Source organism: Erithacus rubecula, assembly GCF_903797595.1.
Source record: "Erithacus rubecula genome assembly, chromosome: 1".
Lineage (NCBI taxonomy): Eukaryota > Metazoa > Chordata > Aves > Passeriformes > Muscicapidae > Erithacus > Erithacus rubecula.
Window position 1 is genome coordinate 107,349,051 of NC_136658.1, and position 20,215 is coordinate 107,369,265.

Consider the following 20,215-nt stretch of genomic DNA (forward strand, 5'->3'; position numbering starts at 1 on the left):
CTTGAGGGGACACTGCAGCATCCCTGGCAGGCAGGCACAGGGAAACCCGGCGCAGGGGAAGGCGGCTCCGCTTCCTGCTGCAGGCACCAGTGCAAAGCTTGCAGCGCATCCACAGCCCCCCGAGCCTTGGGAAGAGGGAGAACTGCTCCTCTGCAGCGCTGCAGCCGCACTTTTCCTCCCGCCAGCGGGACTTCCCCCTCGCACCGGGGAAGCAGCGGCGGTCACCGGGGGGTCACCGGCGGCGGGGCGGTGCCGCAGCCGCCGGGAGGAGCCGGGATGGAGCGGGGTGGGCGGACCGAGCCGAGCCGAGCCGAGCCGAGCCGAGCCGAGCCGAGCCGGGCCGAGCCGAGCCGAGCCGGGCCGAGCCGGGCCGGGCCGGGCCAGGCCGGGGGGCGGGCAGGAGACCCCCCGAGCTCCCCCTGCATCCCCGCATCCCTGACGTCACCGCCCCCCCGGGTCTCCCGGGCGACGGCTCCATCAGCGCCCGCGTCAGCGCCGCGCGTTCCCCGGCAACGCCGCGGTGTCTCCGCTCCCCTCCAGCCCCGCGCCCGGCCGCGCGTCGGGCTGGCGTCAAAGTGACGTCAATGGGCCCGGCTCGGCTTTCGGCGGTGGGCGGGCAGGGAGGGCGGCGCTGCGCGGATGGAGGCGAGGGGCGGGCAGGGCAGGGCGGGGGGCCGGGACATCCCGCGCGGTGCCGCCTGCCCCCCGGAGCGCGCCGGGCCCGCCGCACTCCCTCCCGCGCTGCACTCGCCCTCACACGCTCGCTCCGCCCGCCAGGTACGAGCGCGGCCGCTCCGCCGGGCTGAGGGCTGGCGGAGCGGGGCTGAGGGCGCTGCCGTGTCCGTGCCGGCGCTGCCGTGCCCGTGCCGGCGCTGCTCGGATGCTCCCGTCCTGAGGCGCTGCCCCGGCCCCCGCCTGAGCCATGGTGATCATGTCGGAGTTCGCCTCGGCGCCCGCGGCCGCTCAGCGGCCACTGCGAGTCGGCTTCTACGACATCGAGAGGACCCTGGGGAAAGGCAACTTCGCCGTGGTCAAGCTGGCCCGGCACAGGGTGACCAAAACGCAGGTGGGTGCGAGCGGCCCGCGCTGTCGGGGCGCTGCTGCCTTCGCCCGCCCGCCCGCGGGGATGCCGCGACTTTTCCCGCTGTGGGAATTTCGAAACTCGGCGAGAATATGTGCAAAAAACTGCTCCCACAGTTCGGAGTGTTGCTGTAGCTCCGCTGAGTTACTCTCAGTTTGCTAAAAACGCCCTGCAAATTAAGGAGCTCTTGAAGGTTTCAGACGTGTTGGTTTGTTTTTTCATTTTTATTTTTTTTTTTATTATTATTTATTCATTCAATGTTCTTCAAGAACAAAGAACTTGGGGTCTTATTTGCAAAAATCTTTTTTTTCCCGTATTTATATTTCTGGTGCATGTCAAAATCGTGTCAGTCACTACAGCAGGAGATAGTCTGTTATAAGAATCTGTTTTTCACTGGCATGGGACGGATTAAAAGATTTACGGAATCCTGTCCAGTGCTAATTTCTGCAGTTCTGTTCGCTACCTTACGTGTAATCCTTTGACGTAGAAAAGAAAAACGAAAACGTTCTGTGCCGCGAAATCTGTGCGGTTCAGAAAAACAGAATCAGCTTTGTCAAGTCTGTGCTTTAAAAGCTACTTTAAAAGCTACTTTACTTGGATTTTGTGAGTGGTGTGTTTGTGCGGGGGTGTGTCTTTTTTTTTAAGCTATTTTAACAGTGAGAGTACCTGTTTTGTAATACCTAGGGTTGTTTTCTTATTATCTAAATTTGCAGGTTGCAATAAAAATAATAGACAAAACAAGGTTAGACCCAAGTAATCTGGAGAAGATTTATAGAGAAGTTCAGATAATGAAGCTTTTGAATCATCCCCACATTATCAAGCTATATCAGGTAAGAGTCCAGCTTTGAAGCGTAGCACGTAGATAAAATATGCTTGTGGTCTTCTCTTGCACGTGATTTTTACATCTAATATTTGCAGAGATAATGCATATTGAAATACTGACATGCTTTTTTGAGAAATGTTCGAAAAATAACTGAGTGTCTTCAAAGTCATTCTTCGTTCTTTGAGCAAGGTTCTGGTACATTAGACAGCTTTTTGACAAAATGCATTGTAAAATTTACAGTTGAAACCAGGCTGACGTTTGTTTCAGACTGAGGAACGGGTTGTCTGAACTTTTATGATTAGCTTGCCTTTCCTATCTCCTCTGCTTTTCCCAGTTGAGAGGACTGGAACTTCTGACGTGCTTTAGATAAGAGAAAGACTTAAACTCACGTTGGGTGGTAGAGAAGGAAGCACTAAAGTTGAGTTTGCCTTAAGCGGAAGGGATTTAAAAGCACCAACAATTAAACCAAATTAATCTAAGTAGAAAGTCTAAGTGGAAATTTAATCAAAGGATTGGATTAGTGAAAAAAGGAAAAGGTGCTGAATGTTGGTATCTTAGAATACATTAAAAAAAATGATCTGTTTGGTTATTCTGTTGCAGTCTGTGTAGCTTGAAAGGGAATTTTGTTTCCCCTGCAGAGTTTCAACATCAATTTTGGTTTAGATTCGTTCAGTTTCTGCACTGATGGATATTTCTAACCGTAGGAACAAATTAATGTGTTGTGCAGAAAGCAGGATAACATTTGTCTTGTGAGCAAGGACTGCTCTGCAAATTCCAAATGTTAGATCTAAGTAGCCTTTGGTGCAAGTTCCTCTTAATCATTTAAATAATGCCGTGTGGATTTAAGAAGATGACACAACAGTTTGGGTCAGAAGGGACCTTTAAAGGTCATCTGGTGCAAGCCCCTGTCACGAGCAGGGCAGAGGTATCATTCTCTCTGGACCTGGCTGAAAGGGCAGAGGGGAGAAAGGTGGGGATGGGTGAAGCAGCAGGTCTGAAAGTCCATGTGCAGTAGTAAACACTATTATCAGCTGTGATCTTACTGCTGGGTTTGTTAGCTTAACAAAGAAAAAAAAAAAAAAAAAAAGAAGAAGAAGAAAAATAAAGTTTAATTAACATGTAAGGCTGAAGAGCCAGTAAGTCAGGTGCTTAGGCAAGGCATTATTTTAAAAGACCTTGACACACATGAAGTGTTTGTATTTATAGTGTTACCCGTCATAACAAAAATGATTCTGTGTTAACAGCTGACGTCAGGGTTGCCCATAGGGCAGCATAGGACATACAGAAACATTCTAACAGTTCGGTTGAGTTCATTTCAGTGGAATGATGTGGGTGAAAATACTGTTTCAGAGCGTTTAGAAAAGCAGGTTAAATTCCATCTCGTTGAACCACTTCACTTGATGCAGCAAATGACGTTGGTAGTGGACCATAATTTCTTTTCAGTGAAGTTTTCTTTTCTTTGTTGTTGTAACTGATGCTTTACCTGTTTGATGGAGGCTGAGAAGCAGGGATGGAATTAGATGACATACCAATGTAGGGTGTGTGTTCTTGTGTTATTTCATCATTGTTTTAGTTTCAGCACCGCGTCTTAATTTCATCCAGCTGGCAACTTTCCCAGAACACTTTCCTTCAGTTTTTTAAACTGGGAACCTCTCTTCCTTTGCTGCTTGTTTGTTTATTTTCGTTTCGTGTCTGTGTGTACTTGTAGTGAGGGGAGGACAAGAGTCTTTGAAAAAGGTTAGATGTTGGGAGCCTGGAAGTTACAGCCTTTGAAGTAGAACTGAGCCTTTTTGGATTGTTAACCTGTTGTGAGCCTCCTGCTTCCAAAACAAAATATCTACTCCTTGAGAGGGAGATGTTTTCAGGGAAATGTTGTATTGTGAAGTCTGAAATGCAACCTTCCAAAGGTGTGTTCTGTGGCAGCTGAAGATGAAACACTCAGCATCTCTCATTCATCATTTAGATTTTAGTTATTCTTTTTAATTTTCCTCCAAAGGCAAACATTGTGAAATATCAAAGCAAGTTGATACTGGATTGATAGGCAATATATTGACAGCTGTTGGTGTGCATCAAGCACTGCTGTTACACAAACAGCAGCCTGTTATCACTTGCACAGGAGGCTCCCCCTGTCCCAGCCAACTGCAAACAGGAGCAGGGGGTCTGATACCACTTCTTGCTTTGTCCAGCTTGCAGCTATCCCTGCTGATCTGAGCCCCCACTAGCCTTGAAACAAAGGCAATTTCAGATAAACTTTTAAATTTCTTTGCATGCTCAAAATCACGTTAATCATAAAACTATGTATGCATATTTTAACAAAAGGGGAGTGTATAAAATTATCTGTACACTCATCTGCTCTCTTATGGAGATTAGGTAGCTTGGTAATGGTGAGAAGAACAATGGCCTGGGAAACCATTGTATAATGTAGGCACATAAGCCTTGATTTGTTATCTTTTTCATTACCAGTTTGCTTGGGAAGAACTGTGTGGTGCAAAATTAGATGCTGTTACTGCCAGCTGCTGCAGCAAATATAAACTTGAATGGATATGTTTGAGAATTCACATAGAAAAATAAATGAAAAATAAATGAGCTATAGAGCTCTGTGTTTTTTGTTGGTTTTTTTTTTTCTAAATCATGTCCTCTTGTATCTTCACAGGTTATGGAGACAAAGGATATGCTGTACATTGTTACTGAGTTTGCAAAAAATGGAGAAATGTTTGGTAAGTCTCACTGGCAGAGCTCACAGTTCCTTAGATTTAGAAACCGTGGCTTTATTTTGTCACTCCTGAGTAACAGATATATTCTGATTAAAAACCATGGGCTTGTGTTGTCAGCTGTCAAACAGCAAATGCAGCACCTGCAGGATTATGAGAAATTTCCTCGGGGTGTTTCCAAATCCTCTCTGGTTTTGTTCTGCAGATCACCTGACCTCCAATGGGCACTTGAGCGAGAGTGAAGCACGGAAGAAGTTCTGGCAGATTCTCTCAGCAGTGGAATATTGTCACAGCCACCACATTGTGCACAGGGATCTCAAAACAGAGAACCTCCTGCTGGATGCTAACATGAATATCAAATTAGCAGGTAATAGGAAATAGGAGGTCACTTTATAAAGAACATCAGGCGTGTTGTTTACACATTGGGTTTCCCTAGGATGATCCTATAAATGTATTTGTAGTTGTGTAAGTGAAAATAATAGTTACAGATATTTCTCAGAACAGATTTTGTGAACAGAAGGGAATAACTTAAATGAAAGCAAAAAACAAAGCAACACATCTGTTCCTTTCTCTCCATTTTCTGCTACTTCTGGATTACTACTATGTGGTTGAGTGTTTTTGTCTTACCCCAGATTTTCACCTTTATTTCAGACTTTGGCTTTGGAAACTTCTACAAGTCAGGAGAACCCCTCTCCACTTGGTGTGGAAGCCCACCCTATGCAGCTCCAGAAGTTTTTGAAGGCAAAGAATATGAAGGACCTCACCTTGATATATGGGTGAGCCTGCTATTCCTCAGAAACTCAGTTTGGCACTTTGTGAGGGCCTGTGAGCCTTCAAAACCATTGTTGTTCCTGGAGTCACTCATGTGCTGTGCTGTTTTCTCTTGGCAGAGCCTTGGGGTGGTTCTGTACGTCCTTGTCTGTGGTTCTCTGCCTTTTGATGGACCCAATTTGCCAACTCTGAGGCAAAGAGTGCTGGAGGGGCGGTTCCGCATCCCATACTTCATGTCCGAAGGTGCTTTTTTTTCAGATCCTTAATGTTAGAACAGGATACAATAAAGGGGTACCTGTTCACTTTGTAGCTGGAAAATATTTTGTTCTTATGTAGTTTCTCTAGGGCAGAAGACATTTACTTTTCTGGGATCTGCTTTGTGCTGCATCTAAAAGGCTGTAGCTTCCTTTCTTAGAAATCCCTATGGATTACAAAAATACTTGACTCCCTAGCTGGAGAAATAATGGCTCAGAAAAGACAGAAAACAGGATTTTGATGAGACTAGCCTGCAATGCTGAGATAGGTGTAGTTCTCCTAAGATATTTTATCTGTATCAGAAGATGATTTTTTTTAGCAGAAGAGGTGTATTCCAGTGTGGCTGTGCTGCTAAGGAGAGCAGGAATAGTGTTTACTGAGAACTCCAACAGTCTGATGAGAAACATGAAACTGAGGCGTTATCACCTCTCTCTCATTTGGTTTCAAAACCAAGTGAACGTGCCCCTGTTGTCACGTGGAGATTACCTGCTGAAGTCTGAAGTTTATCAGTTACAGCCATGAACAAGCTTTATTTCCTGGTTATAAGTAAATAAGCATTATAGGACCAAGACCAGGAAGTTGTATGGGATGGGGTTCTGTACTAAGTTCTGACCTATTTTACGTGGATGTAATGCCATTAAACCTGCATCTTCTCAAAACCAGCTCTTGTACAAGGTGAAAGGCCACCTAGTATCCAGTACAGCTTCATTTCCTGAAGTGAGATGTTGTTTTTATGATGTGCATGTGGACATCTCTTCTGCTGTCTGGAATATCTGATAGTCAGATCAGGCATCAGCAGCTCCTAAACCTTTAATTCCTGTTTTCACACTGTTGCTGGGAAGTGTTCTTGGCAGTGACCTGGGGTTGGGCTGTTATTTTTCTGCCCCTTGCTCACGAGTTTGTCTTTGTCACCCAGACTGTGAAACACTAATCCGACGGATGCTGGTTGTGGACCCAACCAAGCGGATAACCATCTCCCAGATAAAGCAGCACAAGTGGATGCAGGCTGACCCTTCCCTTCAGCAGCAGCAGTCCTTGTCCTTCTCCATGCAAAACTACAACTCCAACCTGGGCGACTACAACGAGCAGGTCCTCGGGATCATGCAGACCCTTGGCATCGACAGGCAGAGGACTGTAGAGGTGAGTTCTTGCCCTTTAGATGCATCTCCAGTGACCACCAGAGTGCCAGTGGTGCAGTTGTGGGTCATTCAGTGACTGGCCTTGATTTGGTGTCACAGCATAAGATCTTCACTACTCTTCTGGATTTTGGTTGGTTTTCTTGAGTGTGCTACTCTGAGCCCTTAGTGAGGAGTTTTGGCTGCTTACACTACCTGTAACTCAAAAGGCCTTTCCAATGTCTTCCAGTCTCTGCAGAACAGCAGCTACAACCATTTTGCTGCCATTTATTACCTGCTGCTGGAGCGGCTCAAGGAGTACCGGAGCAGCCAGGTGTGCACTCGGCCGGCAGCCGGCCGGCAGCCGCGGCCCCGCAGCTCCGACATCACCAGCGCCGAGGTGAGGGGGGGAGGCACCTCGGGCTCTGCCTTCCCTGTCACTGCCAGGCTTCTGGGAACCTGTTCTGATAGTGGTGCCCTCTGTCAGGACACAGCCTGCTGTTCCTCAGCAGGAGGCTGAGTGAATATTAATGGCCTGTTTCCTAGGAAGTGACCGCGGGTCATGGTCCAAAGAATAGTCTGCCTCCAGTGCAGGTCAATCATGAGCCACAGGATTAGACTTCTCATGGAAGTCTGCCCTTTTAGGCATGGTTTGGCTGTGCTTCTTTGTTGCATGTTCTGTAGGTTCCTCAGAAGTACTCCATGAGTCACTTAATGTGTTTTTCTGACATTCATTTTATTTTCTTCGCCCCCACCCCCTTTAAAGTATGGTTTGGGTGCCTCTGCAAATTACACTTCCAGTTAAATTGCCTAACTTATGAGGAGGAGTTCTGTGTTTGTGTTGGCATTGATGGATTAGCTTTGTTCGTTTTCATAGAAAGCAGGAGGAGAAAGCTTGCAGGGGAGGTGGCTCTGAAATTCTGTGACTCTCCAGTATCTGAAAAGTCACGTGAAACTGCAGTGTGTGTGATGGCTTCTGTGCATCGCTCTCTCTCCAGATGCCTCAGGACACTCTCACTAGTGAAACCCTGCGATCATCTCTGCTTTACCAGCAACCTCAGAGCCTGATTCAGCCATCCTTGCAGGCAGAAATGGACTGTGACATAAGCAATCCATTACAGGTTGGTGTTCCCAGCTAAACTCTGCATTGCTTCTTTCTTTTTTATTGTTCTGCCAATCCACAACAATGGGGGTTGTGACTTTTGCTCTCTCCCTCCTACATTTTGTTTGTCATTTGGGCATGGTGTCACATAGCCTCTCAAACAATATTCCTACTGAAGACATGCCACAGAATTGTTAGTATTAAAAGGTAGTGCAGAAATAAGGAAAAGAGCCTGAAGTCTGTGATCTGGCATGTTTTGCAGCCTGTGTTCTTCCCTGTGGATACCAACTTCAACGGGCTCTTCCGGAACCGCTCCATCTCCCCAAACAGCCTGCTGGAGACCACCATCAGTGAGGAAGTGAGGCAGGAGAAGGAGCTGGAAGATGAAATTAAGGCATATGACCACCCCATCTGCATCCCCAGCAACACCAGCAGGAGGCACACCCTGGCTGAAGTGACCACCCATTTCTATCAGCACGTCCCTCCATGTAAGTAAGTCTGGGATAGATGAAGGGTGTCTGTAGATAGAGGAAAAGATCAGAGGAGTGCTATAGAGCCCAAATGCTGAGGGAGAATGTGCTGCTTTTAGCTTCATTGGGGTAGGAAATCCTAGAAGAGAGGTTGGTATTCTGCTCTCCCAAGTTCTGTCCTCCTACAGATAACCAGGGCCGTTAGGGGAGAGAAGTTGTGCTGTTGTATTTCACTTAGATCCCTTCAGAGAGGAGTACAAACCTGGTCTGCTTACTTCTGTTGTACTGGGAGTGAAGAAGGTGCCCAAATTCAATAAAAAACACCTCACTGATTGTGTTTGGTACATACTCAGACCCTGTGAACCAACCACATAAGCACAACTATTCGCAAAACAATCATCCTGGTTGTTTTAAAGAAACACTGTGTGCCTGATCCAGCAGAGCCTGGTGATCCTGGAGTTGCTGGCCAAGCCCTGCCAGCTGGACAGGAGCCCAAACTGAGGTTGTTTGTTGATGACCCCTTGCTGGAGTCAAGCCCTTGGACAACACGAGTTGCTGGACACCTCTCCAGCTCGAGGCTGTTTATTAGTGCCAGTGTAGGTGGGCAGAAGGCTCTGATGTCATGTTTGTTCCTTCCTGTACTCATCTTGGGAATGTTCTTTCTCTCCTTCCTTCCCCTCCATAGGTATAGTCATTTCCTCCTCTGCCAGCCCCACAGAGGGAACTAGCTCAGACAGCTGCCTTACTTCATCTTCAAATGACAGCTCAGTGGCCCTGAGCAGCTGTTTGGCAGGTCAAGTAATGACGGGGAGCCCGGCCACAGCGAGGATGACGTCGCCTTTCCTCGCTTCCCAGCGTGACGCTCCCGTGTTACAAGCCCAGGGCTGCATGGGAGGTGCTTCTCTCCTGCCTGTCAGCTTCCAAGAAGGAAGGAGAGCATCTGATACCTCATTAACTCAAGGTAATGTCTTCCTGGTTTTGTTGCTGAGGAATTGCACCCTCCCAACAGCCCCTGGGAAAGGGTAGGGTGCAGGGGGACTTGCTGCTCGTTAGTGTTACACTGAAGCTGGACACCTGGATATTCTGCCTCTTGTGTTCAGGGGCCCTGAGGGAGGGTGGGATGCCGTGGGGAAGGTGCCTGGAGGAAAGGTTCTCAGACACTGATTCAGCCTGCCCATGGAGATATTTCTGCTGCCTTGAGTGGGATGGCAGGCTCCACCTTCCTCCTAAAATATGGAGTGCACAACGTCACAATTTCTCTGAGGCTTTTCCTTTGCTGTGTGTGTCCATCTGCACAAGGGAGCAGCTGTCCCAGTCCCTGTTTCATTCCCTAAATCCTGCTCTGACCACCTGCTCAGAGGGTGAACATGAGCTGGAGTCTCTTCTAGCCCAGTTCTCACACCCAGGAAGGCAGTGCCCAGGAGGGCTGATCTGTACTGTAGGCAAACTGAGGAGGATTAAAGTGCATTTCTTTTCCTCGTGTCCCACAGGCTTGAAGGCTTTTAGGCAGCAGCTGCGGAAGAACGCTCGAGCCAAGGGCTTTCTCGGCTTGAATAAAATCAAAGGCTTTGCTCGGCAGGTGTGTCAGTCCTCCTCCTCTCGGGCAGCCAGGAGTGCCATGAGCCCCTTCCAGCACACACAGCCCAACACCTGCATGTACAGCAGCAGCGGGAGCAGCAGAGAGGGGAGAAGCCTCCTGGAGGAGGTGCTGCAGCAGCAGAGGTGAGGGAGAAGCTTTGGTGTCTTTCCATTGGGTTTACTTTGGGTTAAGGGTAAGCAAGGAGGGGTAAACGCAGCAGAAGAGGTTGGGGGTTTGGTCACTGGGGGTTGCTGTCCTCCATCTCTGCTGTGTGGCAGTGGGTAAACTGCTTGGCTTCCTTTGTGGCTTCCTGCCCTGGCACATGTAACGCAGGACGTGCAATTCCACTCAAAAATCTCGATGTTCAAATATTTGGAGGTTGCTGAATTGAGAAGCAGTTTGGTAGTGCGGGGGAAAACATTGCTTCTCCCTCCTGCAAGCTGTGTTTTTCTTTGTTAGCTTTGGGAATGATTCCTTTCCTCCTCTGCCTCCTCCTGTAATTTTCCCATGGCAAGGAAGTGAGACCTTGTAATTTGGAGAAGTTACAGCCCACAAAGGAGGCACAGTTCCAGTGGCCTCAAATGTCATGTGTGGTGGCACCTCTTCATTCCCATAGAAGCAAGATGGAAAATGGAGCTTCCGGTTTATCTGCACACATTGTCTCTAGAACATCTATTATTAGGTGGCCAAGTCGTGACCAGATAAACTTGGTTGTGATAGTTGCCCTCTGCAGAATGAGGGAAAGCCTGGCATGGGCAGCTTGCTTTGATTGCTCTGGCTGGGGTAAGGAGAGAGGGAAACAAAGGGGAAAGTTATGGTCAAGGTTAGGGGCAAGAAAGGAAGGAGTAGAACATGAAATTATCCCAGCAATGCAAATTAACCTCTCCCCCCCCTTGAATTTTGTTCAGAATGCTCCAGTTCCAGCATCACCAACTACTCCAAACAGCTTGCCCCCAGACTTCTCAGACACCTGCAGCAAGCAGCATCCCCTCCTCTGACGGGCCAGCTACCTGCAAAGCCTCCAACTCCATTCTGCTGTCGGAGCTGCAGAGAGAGAACTCGTTTGAGCTGGCCTTTGCTGGCAGCAGCCAGCTGCTCCACCCTCACTTCTTCGGGGTGAGCGTGTCGCCGGCGTCATCGGCCGCTCACCTGCTGGACACTCACCTGTACATCAGCAGCAGCAGCAGCAGCAGCGGCGGCGGCAATGGCGCGGCGCCGCTCGCCGCCCCCTTCTCCCAGCAGCACAGCTTCTCCACGCCCTGCCCCAGCTACGAGGCCGTGGCTCTGCAGCACGGGGACTGCGAGATGGAGGACCTGACTTCCAGCCAGCTGGGCAAGTTCGTGCTGGTCAAGTGAGAGCTCCGGGCCGCTCTCCTTGCGGGGAAGTTCCGTGCCTGGCTGGCGGCGTGGGGACGAGTGACTCTCAGAAGCAATAAATTTTGAAGTATGTGAAGAGGCTGTCTGGCTCAGAAAGCTGGCAACTTTATAGGACTGAAACAAGCAATATGTATGTCTTTTTGCTTCTACTATTCTTGCACTGAACAAATATGAATAGAAACTGAATTTTTTTCTTTTTTTTTTTTTTTTTTTTTTTTTTTTTTTTTTTTAAAAAGGAAAAAAATAATGATGGGGCAGATGGGTGGGGCATTTGTGGGGGCAGGGAGGGATGTGGTTGGGGAAGAACTCTTCGGTACTGTACTCAAGTCAGACCAATACAGCTCTGCTGTTATGCAAGATTAGCAGCTGTCAGTAGTGGTGACACAGCAGGGAGAGGCTTTTCAAAGAAGGGACCAGAGCCTCCCTTTTTCACAATATTCATTTATGGGTTTGTGAAGATGATTACCTCTTTTTAAAAAAATAAACAGAAAACCAGTGGCATGCAGCATTATGCATTCATAGGAGACAAAAATGGAAGCATTGCCATTTGTTGTTTTTCCTTTTCCCTCCTGTTAACACTCATTTTATTTAAAGGAACCAACATCCCCATTCCACACCTCCCTGATACATATATTTTAAATGAAAACTGTGAACTTCCTGTTTGATACATCAGCTGGAAAAGCTCAGCATGCCCTTCTAATTAGTACAGAAGTAGTAACTATTGGAAATATATCCCTTGATAATCAGGATCCTAATTGCATAATGCCTGGTCTCTTGCAGAGATGTTTGGGAGTGTTGTGTGTGTGCATACACACAGGTGCACATATGCCTGTATTTGTTGGTCTGGATAATCTTTAGGAATCTTTTTATAAACTCTAAGTTTGTTCATATTCTTGCCGAGGCACTGAGGAGGGAAGCAGCAGCACCTGTGGTGTAATAGGAAGGGTTTTCTTTTTAAAAAGCCCTCCTGGAGGTTGCTACAAAGTTGCCTGAGGGGTATTTCTTAGTGCTGCACATTGTTATTTCCGCTGCTAATTATGTTTTTATGCATTTCATTATCAGGGTCCAAACAGAACTGACTCTTGGGGAAATGTGCAATATTGAGGTTATAATTATATACTGACAAAGACAAAAGGAATAGGCTAGAACAGAATTCTACTCTAACAGAGTACAGCTTTTTCTGAACAAAACTGTATTAAAAGTGAGTAAAACAGCACAATCTTTGGGTGTTTGTTTTTGGTTGGTTTGTTTTTTGGCATATTAGCAAAACGAGGTTTTGCATTAGATAGGTGTTTTTTCGTATGGTTTTTAATGCTGTATATGTATATAAATAGGAAGCAGAAAACTATATAACACTAGTTATTTTTTATATTTTGTAATATGCTTCTGTTGTGTTTCTGGTATAAACCCCAAGTCCCCTCCTGAGGCAGACCATGACTTCTGTTGGTGTCAATAGAGGTTGTGCTGAGGCATAAAGGGGAGGACAGGCTGTGCTCCCACAGACATGAGCTGGGGAGTGCAGGCAAACTTTGGAAGCAGGTGAGCAGACAGTGAGACAGCTTGGCTGGGAGCTGCCATCCAAGTGTCAGAGCATAGCTGCATTCTGTCTAAATGCTTAAAGAACCCATCTCCCTAGTGTGACACAGGGTGCCTTCAAGTTACCTTGGCTTCATGCAACCTGCAGTATTACACATTTGCAAATAATATAGAGACCTGTTTTGGTTTTTTTTTTTTGGGGGGGGGCGCTTTCTTTTTTGTTTGGTTTGTTTAGTTGTTTTGGGGTGTTTTTTTTCTTAGGGAAAAAAAAAAAAAAAAAGCCAAAGATTGACAAGGTTAATTGGTGGGAGTAGGAAGAGTTGAAGATGTCATGTGGCTCTGTCTGTGGCTCTCCATAAACAACCTCTTTACCTGTGTGTTGTATCTGTGTGTTTGTGTTGGTGCATCTCCAGCTTGCCACTGCTGCTCCATGGTGTGGAAGCTTCAAAGTGACAGAAAATTGCTTGAGTTGAACTCCTGTTAATGAGTGGTGCCTTGCAGCAGAGAAAACACCAAAGTCTCATGCTCATTTGTAGTATGGGTTTAAAAGAAAACAAACAACCAGCCCCCCCAAAAAACTCAACCCAAAAAAAGAGATGGCTGGAGAGGAAGGCAAGAAGAAGCCAGCTTGTCACAAAGCAGCAACTTGGCCTTCAATTTTCTAAGGGGGTAGCACACATACTTAAACCACAGAACTTCCTCCTCAATTTGTGTTTTGTTTAATGCCATGGATTTAAAGGCCACAGATTCTTTTGTTTCCTGTCCTGAGCAATGACAAGCACTTTACTTTCATAGTATTTTTTTTTTTCTTTTCCAATTGCTGTAGAACCTCTTTGGAATTATTGCTGGAGCAGAAGAGGTCATTTTAAAAGTCTGGGGTTTTTTTGTAGATATCTTGACAGTGCTGTTCTGCAGACTGCAATGCAATAGGGTATTTAAAGACACGTGATTGGTTTAATTGAGATGTATAGTTTATTTTTTATCATGACTGAACAATCATTTTATTTCTTATGTTAAAATGAGAGGTGTACACCAAAATGATTAGTTGATGTGTTTTATTTAATATTTAAATAAAAAATGTTTTAAAATTGTTGTCCTGCATCTTATTCCGTGGAGTATCTTCACTCAGTGCACTTAAAACTTGCATAGTCAAGACTCATTTTCAAGCCAAAATCCTTTCTATTACAGCCTAAATGAAGAGGGATGGCGGGCTCACAAATCTGATAATGGGATATTGAGCCTTTTGCTGGTAGCAATCTGTCTGAATTGAGCCCAAGTCTGTGGTAATCGGGTTATGAAATGCAGCAGGAGCAGAGCTCGGGGCAGGGAGGATGGCACTGTGGTGGAGTGTCACCAGATGGACACTGCCTCCCTCCCTGCCTCCCTCTGTGTCACCTTCACTGGGACAGCCCCAGCCAGATCAGGCCAGTCACTGGAAGGGAGCAAAGGGAAGGAGGGGGAGGCAGGAATTCACTGGGAAGAGTGGATTGTGTCTTGTAAAATACAACTTGAGAGTTTAAAAAGCTTTTGTATTCAGCTTGTGCAGTCACAATGAGAGCAAGGAGGGGTTTTGTCTGCAAATATTGACAAGCTTTTGTTTGACCTGACAAACACTCATAAAAAACCCCCCAAACAATAAACCAGAAAAACCCCAAACCAAACAACAAACAATTTTACAGAAATTAAGGATCGATTTTTCTATTTTTTTCTATCTGAAGTTTTTATTTTAACATCTATCACATTTTGAAGGAAAGGGAGAGTGTTGGAAAGGTAAATCCAAGAAGCTGGGGGAAAACAGATAATATTTACTTATTTTGCTTTCTAAAGTAGTTCTTTGCTGAGCTGGAATTTGTAGAGCTTTTTGTGCATTTGCTGTGACTCCTGAACTGGTAGAAAAGTGTCACATGCATGTTTTTTCAGGATTGTGTTTTCAATGTGACCATCCAAAGTTAGGAATTTTTTGACTCTTAAAAAATAATGGGCACATTCTAAATAATCTTTAATTAGCTTTTAGTATGACCTCAGTTAAGGATAATCCTAACCGTTGTTTTCAGCTGGGTTCTCAGGGCATTATTTTAAACTCCAGTAATTCTGGGAAATTTGAGAAAGTTGCTTCTTAATGGATACAAATCAGTGCAGCTCCACCAACTTTCATTGACATCACTGACCCTTGGGTATAGAGGGATCCCGCCAGCATCATGATTTCTGTGAAATGGGAGGAAAAACAAGTACAAAGAAACCCTGGGAGTCTGGACTCAGTTTCCATGTGTACACTCTTGGTGCTTTAGTCACTGTCTTCCTTCCTTTCCTCTGAAATCTGTCTCTTCTCCTGTTCACAGCATTTGTTTTTAACATCTCTCAAGATGCTGTTTTTCTTGCTTTCATTTCTCACATTACAACTTGGGACCTTCCCTTTGCCAGTCCAGGACTGCTGTTTTTCCCCTGCCGTTCAGATGGAACAGATGCTGGCAACTTTAGCACAACCCCAGAAGCGAATGATCAAACCTTGGTTGTTTTTTTCCTTCAGAAAGGAAATGCCTAGAGCTGGCAGGAGATGCCAGACTGGCAGCAGTGAAAAACACAGGCTGTTTTTGCACTGAGCAGGCTGAGCACAGACACCCAGCCGAGCACTCTGGTGCCAGCGTGGTCCAGCCACGGCAGCGAGGGATTCTCACCTGCCCCTCTCCTCCTGCAGCTGATCCAGAGCTCATCCCCAGACCTTCTCCTTCGCTGCAGCCACACCTCTGCAAGGAAAGGAATCCCTCATGGCAAAAGCCATGGTTGTGTAATCCTGGCCTGTGTCAGCTGGAAGGGGGAAGTGGCAGGAGGGAGAGCAGTTGAGCGAAATGATGGTGCAGGAGATGGAAAGTGATCCTTGCTTCCTTTCCACTCGTGCTGCAAAGTGAGAACGAGGCACACGTCACACAGTGAAGGAGAATTAATTTAAGACTGATAAAAGGAAATATGTGCCTCGGGAGGACATTGCTTCAAATGTGCTTGCTGGCTTATTTCATGACTGCTAACTACTTTTAGTGGTGACAGTTAAATCAATGATAAAGGTAATCCACTGTCATGGTTTATGGATTTAGCAGAGCAGCTGTGGGAGATCAGGAAGGAGCTGGTCTTTGCTACAAACTGCCAGGAGCATGATAGATTTTTTTAGGACAGAAATGCCTCTCTCCCAAGGTATCAGATATTAGCACCTGTCAGAGACAAAACTTTCATGTGAGGTGAACAAACTTGACCAGCACCTGCAATAAATAGCAATTCCTTAATAAACATCTTATGCCATGTGTAATATGTCTTATGCAGTGATAGTGGCTCTGAGCAAAGGTGCAGCTAATTGAGCAGCTCATTCCAGCAGCAGACTGTGAGGTAAAGGGTGTAAGGATAGGGAAAGCACAGCACAATTCCTCTGTGATATTACCAGCTCAGTAGAGAGCAGACTGTGGTTAAGAGAATTTTTGACTGGCATTTGGGTCATTGTGTTTAACAGCTGCAGATGGGTAAAGCCTCCAAGCATTTGGCTAACCCCTTTTGGAATTCTTTTACAATTCTGGTCTTCACAGCATCCTTTGACAAGTGTCATAATTCAATTTTGCATTGTGTGAAAGAAGTACTTCCTTTTCTTCATATGAGACCTCAGCCCAATAGATTAGGTTGTGCTTCCTTTCCCTGGTGACAACAGGCACAAATAATTGGTCTCCTGGTCACATTTCTATGCTGAGTTGTCAGGATCTCTCTCACATCCCTTCTCAGCTGAGGTGGCCAAGAAGAAGGACTCTGCTGTAGTTCTCATCTCTTTGCCTTCATGGATTGTTCTATATCCTCCTTGGTGGACCCTTTGTGTTTGAGACAAGGTTCCTAGAAGGAGACATTATCTTTTAATTCTTTAGGCTCATTCCTAAGGCTCTTTTTTTCCCGCATAGTTAACATCTGTTGAGGGGTAAGTTGGAATTTTCAACAAACTCCTGCCTGATGTTAATTTAGTACCCTTGATGGTCTTAGTGTGGCTTGGGTTGGTGTTTCTCACAGTCCACACTTTTTATTTGCTGCTGGTGAGTTTCATAGGTTATTTCATGAATCTGCCATTCAGTTTTCTGAGATTACTCTCCACCTGGTTGCAGCTGGATCTTTTAAGAATACTTCCAATTGCCCAAGTCTTGACACGAATGGATTTGCAATGCCTGAGCTCTCACTCAAGAAACTTTGCTCTTTCCCATTCTATCACAATTTTAGCTATCCTGCTTTTTGCTTGCCTGGCTTCCCAGCCCACGGGTTTCTGGATGACCTCTAAAGGCCCTTTTTAAGAATGAATATAACATTTGCCACCTTCCATTCCTGTGGTGCCTCGCCATTTCAGCAGCTGCTGTGGTATTGTACTGAATAGGTCAGCAATTTCAAATCTGAGCTCCCTCAGAGCTCTTGAGTGAAACCGTCTGGTCCCAGCAATCTGTTTATATCACTTTTATAGTTTTATCTGAAAATCTACTGGCACTTGGAGTTTTGGAGAGTTTCTGAGGCTTGTCCCCCATGCAGCTGGAGTGAAGTCAAGCAGAACTGCCAGGACTGGATGGATGGTCTGCACAGCCAGAGGCTGAGCCACTTCAGACAGGTGACAAAGCTGTGACAGCAGGGTGGGCACTGGGGAATGCCCAGGTCAGCCCCCTTCTTATGTCCTCCAGGGATGACCAAACCTTTCTTCCTTCACTGTATTTACATTTGTTGGGCTGAATTTACAGATGGCTTCCTCAGCTGATGTAAACTGGCATTGCTAAATCAAAGCTAATGCAGCAATGCTGTTTTATGACATAAACATTATTAGCAGCACATTAAGGCTCCAACGTCCAGAGCCAGACAATCTCATCCTTTGTTTCTTCAGCCACTGAGGCAGTGAATTTAAATTCATTATTTTTGATGGAGCTTTTCCTGTATCATGCCAGGGTGCTTTTTTAGTTCTTCTGTCTTACATCCCTTTCCGCTACCCTGGGCAACTGTGTTTTTTTAACAGTCCTTGGTTTATTCTGTGACAAAAAAAATATCATAGTCAAGAGATGGAAGGGATTTCAGAAATTCTAGCTAAGTAAGTTTTGTTTTTCTTTTTTTTTTTTTTTTTTTTGCCTAATCTTGCTGATCAATTTTTCCCCATTTCCTGGTAAGGTAACAAGATGTTATCACTTGGACAGCTTGTCTACACACTTGATAGGTAGATGGGTATTTAGGGCTTCTCACAGGCATTATCTCCAGGCATCTGCTGGATTTCCAAACAGATCTGCTCCTGCAAGAAACATCTTGCAAAAACTGAGCTTTAAACCTTCCTGGTCATACCACAATAAAAAAAAAAAAAAAAAAAGTCATTAATCATTTGATTTTAGCTGCTTTTTCCTGGTTGCCTAACAATATTACTTGTACATTGGCTGGGATGCATTCACACTTTCTGCTCTTTGGACCCAGTGAAGGTAATTGTGCAATGGTCATCTAAGTGTCTTCATGAGTTTTTCCTATTCAACTCGTTTGGTAGCAGATGATTTTATTGAACAAGTAAAATTAGATTTCCAGGAACAGTTATGCACACGCCTCTGAAATCCATTTTCCATGAACATTTCTGCTCTCTGCTCATGAAAAGTGAGCACAACAAGAACACAGAGCCACCAAATGACTACAATGCTGGACAGATCAGAGAGTTCTTTATATGACCATTGCTGCTTTTCCTTTACTAGTATGTCTGAGAAAAACTGGGGTATTTGTCTTAATTTTGGGCTAGGGAGGTTAAAAACTCTCTGCACACTTTGAATTTTGAAAGGGTGCCTCTCTGTCCCAGAGGTAGAAAAGTCTTCCCTATGGATTAGTTGAGGTAAGATGGTTTTAAAAAGCTACAGTGATGTCTTCATCATGACATTGACACAGAAATGTAGCTTTGGTTCTTAATTACTCAGACCTCTGTTGCAAATCTCCAAAGTCAGACATGATGAGTCGCAGGCATCCAGAAGATGTGGCCCTGTGGGTTGTGTTCCCACAGGAGGGACAAGGAGCAGAGAGGAACAGAAGGTCTGACAGGACAAAGGACTTGAGGCCACTCAGCCCACCTTGCACACTGACTGCTGCTGGAGACCCCATTCAGCAGTGCAGTGTGTGGTGGGAGCTGTGCTCTCCAGAGAAAAGGAGGGAGATGCTGTGTTTCAGCCTGGGAAGATGAACATCAGAGTGGCAGGAGGGAAACAGGAATCCTGGTTCCCCCCTTGTGCCTCTTGTTTGTGGAAAGAAGCTCTCTGGGGAGCCTTGGTGCATTCAGTGCTGGTGTCTCCTCTATCCCCAGCCACCTGCCATCAGTGGCACAGGAGGTGGGAGATGCTGGGATGTCCCAGGCAGCAGGAGGGGGGTCCTGTGGTGGAGGTACAAGTTTGTTCTTGCTGCTGGACCTGTGGGAATGGGGGAAATTGTTTGTCCTCAAAAGGAAGTGAGTCATGTTGCTGCACAGAGACACATTTTGGGGTTAGTCACACACTGCAAAATCCACTTTCTCCCAGCTCCAGGGAGCAGGCACAGGGGTGCAGCAATGCCAGGTTGTTCTTCAGCACAGATTCTGTTTCACGAGCCTATAACCACCCTCCTGGTCTCCAGGTGGATCCACTTGTGTGCATGCAGGACTCTACTAATTGGATTCAATAACAGGCTTAACACTGTAAATCCAATCAAGTCACTGGCTGCACTCAGCCCTCCAGCCAGCAGGATTAACCAGTTCCTCAGGGCAGGATGTGCCCTTACACCTGGATTCTCCAAACAGCAGAGCAAGAGCCAGGCAGCCCAGCAGCACCTCTCCCACTGGTTTAGCTGGCTGCTGGATTCCAGCTGCCATGGATGCCTGCACTGCATGTCACAGCTACATGAGCAGACCACAGGTTGGGGTCTTTTTGCCTGCTGTGTGTTAGTATTTGGGTTTATCCTGGTGTCCAGCATATTTGTGCAGGGATTAGGCTGCTTTGGAGCTGATTGCACTGAGGCTGATGAGCCACCACCAAGCCTTGCCTGTGAACTGAGCTCCTTTTCACTTGAGTTTGTGATCTCTGAGATCATACTTTCAGGTGCATGTTGTTTGCTGGAGGAGCTAAAAGGATAAAAGCTTCCAGTGTTACCAGTTTTATCCCCTGTCACGCCAGCCCTTACCAGAGCTGATGAGGAAATCACAGCAGCTCCTAATTGCTCTCTGCAGAAGACCTTGCATGTCCAGACCATCCCAGTCACTCCCTTGCCTGCTCCAGCCCAGTTGCATCATGGAAATAGGACTTGGCTCCAGTGTCAAAGAGGAGCCTTCCCTCCCTTTGCAGAGATGAGCTGTGTTCCTCCTGACATCCCCATGTGCCAGGAGCAAGGGGTGTGCTGGAACAGGAGCCAGGG

At 46.2% G+C, this 20,215-nt stretch overlaps 1 protein-coding gene across 1 annotated transcript; it reads left to right on the plus strand.

The window, feature by feature from the left end:
• Window positions 1-681: 681 nt before the first annotated feature.
• SIK1 (salt inducible kinase 1) lies at window positions 682-13,074 on the plus strand. Its single transcript, XM_079304679.1, has 13 exons — window positions 682-1,066; window positions 1,795-1,911; window positions 4,558-4,621; window positions 4,821-4,982; window positions 5,267-5,391; window positions 5,506-5,629; window positions 6,558-6,781; window positions 7,007-7,156; window positions 7,755-7,877; window positions 8,121-8,346; window positions 9,014-9,289; window positions 9,819-10,050; window positions 10,816-13,074. The coding sequence occupies exons 1-13, from the start codon at window positions 923-925 to the stop codon at window positions 11,261-11,263; spliced, it is 2,415 nt and encodes an 804-aa protein (XP_079160805.1). The 5' UTR covers window positions 682-922; the 3' UTR covers window positions 11,264-13,074.
• Window positions 13,075-20,215: the final 7,141 nt, after the last annotated feature.

Excerpts from the sequence above, each read along its gene's own strand:
- SIK1 (XM_079304679.1), top strand. The coding sequence starts at position 923 with ATGGTGATCATGTCGGAGTTCGCCTCGGCGCCCGCGGCCGCTCAGCGG. Across the intron at positions 1,912-4,557 it reads ACATTATCAAGCTATATCAG|GTTATGGAGACAAAGGATAT; the intron begins GTAAGAGTCCAG and ends GTATCTTCACAG. Across the intron at positions 9,290-9,818 it reads TGATACCTCATTAACTCAAG|GCTTGAAGGCTTTTAGGCAG; the intron begins GTAATGTCTTCC and ends CGTGTCCCACAG.